The 4,572-nt window shown below is 46.0% G+C and overlaps 1 protein-coding gene across 1 annotated transcript in view; it reads right to left on the reverse strand.

Moving 5' to 3' along the window:
- The window catches only part of LOC310854041 (E3 ubiquitin-protein ligase HECW2-like), a gene marked incomplete at its 5' end in the record, with an annotated part of 75,242 nt that extends 71,494 nt beyond the window's left edge, over window positions 1–3,748 (reverse strand). The window contains 2 exons of the mRNA XM_083758519.1: window positions 1,004–1,239; window positions 3,573–3,748. Coding sequence (XP_083614645.1) covers window positions 1,004–1,239; window positions 3,573–3,748 — 412 coding nt within the window. The remainder of the gene's footprint in view (window positions 1–1,003; window positions 1,240–3,572) is intronic.
- Window positions 3,749–4,572: the final 824 nt, after the last annotated feature.

Genomic DNA, 4,572 nt, shown 5'->3' on the forward strand with positions numbered 1-4,572 from the left:
GGCTAGCACCCTATAAATCTACACTATAGCTGAATATAGGAGGGGCTAGCACCCTATAAATCTACACTATAGCTGAATATTAGGGACTAGCGCCCTATAAATCTACACTATAGCTGAATATAGGAGGGGCTAGCGCCCTATAAATCTACACTATAGCTGAATATAGGAGGGGCTAGCGCCCTATAAATCTACACTATAGCTGAATATAGGAGGGGCTAGCGCCCTATAAATCTACACTATAGCTGAATATAGGAGGGGCTAGCGCCCTATAAATCTACACTATAGCTGAATATAGGAGGGGCTAGCGCCCTATAAATCTACACTATAGCCGAATATAGGAGGGGCTAGCACCCTATAAATCTACACTATAGCTGAATATAGGAGGGGCTAGCACCCTATAAATCTACACTATAGCTGAATATAGGAGGGGCTAGCGCCCTATAAATCTACACTATAGCTGAATATAGGAGGGGCTAGCGCCCTATACACACTAAACCCAAGCGTTTAAGGTATAAACACTTATTTGTAACACTTTTTAAACGTGTCACAGTGTTTAGATTATAAACAGAAGAACATGTTTAATCGCCCGTAACACTTTTTAAACACATAAACGTGTTTAGTTTTTACAATCAAAGTCACTGACTTTGATTGTAAAAACTAAACACGTTTATGTGTTTAAAAAGTCAGGTACAGTGGGATAATATGACTGACTTTAAGTCAGTCATATTATCCCGCCTCGTTGTCTGGGCAGCCAATGACCAGCTGGTACAAAACGGAGCCAGCCAATGGCCAGCTGGGCCCAAACGGATCTAGAAAGATGGCGACTTACGTACATCATATCATTACAGGCTTCATTTTACGTTCATGTTAGACCCGCGGAACGCTTTGTCCATATTTTTTACAGTCTATGTTTTAAACGTGTCACATGTTCCAGGGATTTACAGTGTAGCTGAATATAGGAGGGGCTGGGGGGGGGGGGGGGGTTTGAGGGGGCGTGTCTTACCAATGTGGTAGAGTCCGATCCAATCGGTGGCGTCCACCTCCTCTTTGATGTCCCAGGAGATGACCAGGTGGGCGTGGCCTAGCGTCAGCTGGTACGTGGAGGCGGTGAGTGACGAGCGGCTCTCCGACGTCACCAGGTCCGCGTCGCTATTGGCCCGCTGCAGCCCAGCCCCCCCGCTGGAGGACTCTGATTGGATGGGGGGCGGCGGCGGCCCTCCCACGGCGCGCACCGATAGGCTGATGGATTGATTGAATAGTTTAGACTGTAATTGACGTCATGAAACCTCATGAAGGCTTTAACCCATTCTGACCTGAGATCAGATTCTAAACGCACAGAAGAATGGTGGTTCTTTAACCCATTCTGACCTGAGATCAGATTCTAACGCACAGAAGAATGGTGGTTCTTTAACCCGTTCTGACCTGAGATCAGATTCTAACGCACAGAAGAATGGTGGTTCTTTAACCCATTCTGACCTGAGATCAGATTCTAAACGCACAGAAGAATGGTGGTTCTTTAACCCATTCTGACCCGAGATCAGATTCTAAACGCACAGAAGAACGGTGGTTCTTTAACCCGTTCTGACCTGAGATCAGATTCTAACGCACAGAAGAATGGTGGTTCTTTAACCCATTCTGACCTGAGATCAGATTCTAAACGCACAGAAGAATGGTGGTTCTTTAACCCGTTCTGACCTGAGATCAGATTCTAACGCACAGAAGAATGGTGGTTCTTTAACCCATTCTGACCTGAGATCAGATTCTAAACGCACAGAAGAATGGTGGTTCTTTAACCCATTCTGACCTGAGATCAGATTCTAACGCACAGAAGAATGGTGGTTCTTTAACCCGTTCTGACCCGAGATCAGATTCTAACGCACAGAAGAATGGTGGTTCTTTAACCCGTTCTGACCTGATATCAGATTCTAACGCAACAGAAGAATGGTGGTTCTTTAACGCATTCTGACCTGAGATCAGATTCTAACGCAACAGAAGAATGGTGGTTCTTTAACCCGTTCTGACCTGATATCAGATTCTAACGCAACAGAAGAATGGTGGTACTTTAACCCATTCTGACCCGAGATCAGATTCTAACGCACAGAAGAACGGTGGTTTCTTTAACCAATTCTGACCTGAGATCAGATTCAAAAAATGTCTTAAATCCTGACAGTTTAACCCATTCTGACCGGGCACCCATTTTGGTGTTGGCATCATGTTATGCTTTAGCTATTGAAAAATAGCAGATCTACAAGCTCATATCGCGCCACCGAGTGGCGCGATACGAGCTTGTAGGTCTGCTATTTTTAGAAAAATCGAAGAGCGACTGACATTTTTTTAATCTGATCTCAGGTCAGAATGGGTTAATCATCAGACCAGTGCGTGTCCGGCGGAAACCTCGTATGAATCTGATCTCAGGTCAGAATGGGTTAAAACAATAGCAGACCTCTTTGGGCTGGGTGCATTCTATTTGACAGAGCTACTCCACCCCAGGGTTTATACAAGACAACTTAGGTCTTCTGATAAAGGCCTTCTTATCATCCCTGCTACCAAGCTAAGAACAAAAGGTGACCTCAGCTATAGCACCTAAAAAACTGCTAAATATTTTGGCCTAATATAGTGAGTATCTCTATTGAGTCTTGTTCTGCCTGTCAAGACTGGCCCATAGCACTTACCCTAACCCCTTAGATAGCATTTCTGTTGGCTTAGATAGCATTTGATACAGACTTATAGCATGTTATGTAGACAGCACTAGAATTGCATTGTATATAGTCATAGCACGCCATAGTACATATGTATAGCATAGTAGTAAATATGTATAGTTTATATGTATAGTGTATGTATAGTTTCATTATATAGATATTCCACTGTTACTTTCTTAGCTTACGCATGTTTCATGATAAATGCTTTTATGTGATGTATTCCCATGCTTTTGTTCCTGCTTATTGTAAATCGCTCTGGATTAAGAGCGTCTGCTAAATGACTAAATTGTGAATTGTGTACTGTATATATTTTCATGTATTCTGTTGCTCGTTTATTATCGTTATCGCCGTTTTGCGGTTGACTGTGTTTTTCTTGTTTTATCTTTTATTATTTTACTGTGTATACAGCACCTTGTAACGATTGTTTTGAAAGGCGCTTTATAAATAAAATGACCTTACCCCTTACCTTACCTTACAAGCTACGAGCTTGTAGATCTGCTATTTTTCAATAGCTAAAGCATGACATGATGCTAACACCAAAAAGGGGTTCCCGCCCAGAATGGGTTAAGGTAGAAGTGTACCATGAAGGCTTTAACCCATTCTGACCGGGCACCCATTTTGGTGTTAGCATCATGTTAATGCTTTAGCTATTGAAAAATAGCAGATCTACAAGCTCGTAGCGCGCCACCGAGTGGCGCGCTACGAGCTTGTAGGTCTGCTATTTTTGAAAAAAATCGAAGAACGACTGACATTTTTTTAGAATCTGATCTCAGGTCAGAATGGGGTTATAATCAGACCAGTGTGTGTCCCCCAGTGGAAACCTCGTATGAATCTGATCTCAGGTCAGAATGGGGTTACGGTAGATGTGTGTACCTGTGCAGGTTGTCGGCTCCCAGCGTGTACGGGCGTGAGTGAGGCGGGGTCCTCCGACGCACCGCCGGCCCCACGCCGTCCCCCCTGGGCCCCCCCGGCCCCCCCGGCCCCACGCCGTCCCCCCTGGGCCGCCGGACGCCATCGGGAGGCGAGGAGGAGGTGGCGGCTGTCGCCATGGTTACCACGGCAGGGGGGAGGAGAGGAGGAGGGAGGGGGGGTGATGATGATGATGGGGATGGAGGACGAAGAGTGCAATACAGACAGCTGTGAAACCACCTCAGGGTCAGGGACTGGATGTGAAACCACCTCAGGGTCTAGGACTGGATGTGAAACCACCTCAGGGTCTAGGACTGGATGTGAAACCACCTCAGGGTCTCAGACTGGATGTGAAACCACCTCAGGGTCTAGGACTGGATGTGAAACCACCTCAGGGTCTAGGACTGGATGTGAAACCACCTCAGGGTCTCAGACTGGATGTGAAACCACCTCAGGGTCTAGGACTGGATGTGAAACCACCTCAGGGTCTAGGACTGGATGTGAAACCACCTCAGGGTCTCAGACTGGATGTGAAACCACCTCAGGGTCTGGGACTGGATGTGAAACCACCTCAGGGTCTCAGACTGGATGTGAAACCTCCTCAGAGTCTAGGACTGGATGTGAAACCTCCTCAGAGTCTAGGACTGGATGTGAAACCTCCTCAGAGTCTAGGACTGGATGTGAAACCTCCTCAGAGTCTAGGACTTGATGTGAAACCTCCTCAGGATCTAGGACTGGATGTGAAACCACCTCAGAGTCTAGGACTGGATGTGAAACCTCCTCAGAGTCTAGGACTTGAGATGTGAAAACCACCTCAGGGTCTAGGACTGGATGTGAAAACCACCTCAGGGTCTAGGACTGGATGTGAAACCACCTCAGGGTCTCAGACTGGACTGGTTTCTCTAGGAGGATCTAGAATCTGCCGATTGTGTTTTCATGAAATAAAGAAACTCTTCAGGTTTTT

This window comes from Protomyctophum parallelum, assembly GCF_964188405.1.
Source record: "Protomyctophum parallelum genome assembly, chromosome: 23".
NCBI lineage: Eukaryota > Metazoa > Chordata > Actinopteri > Myctophiformes > Myctophidae > Protomyctophum > Protomyctophum parallelum.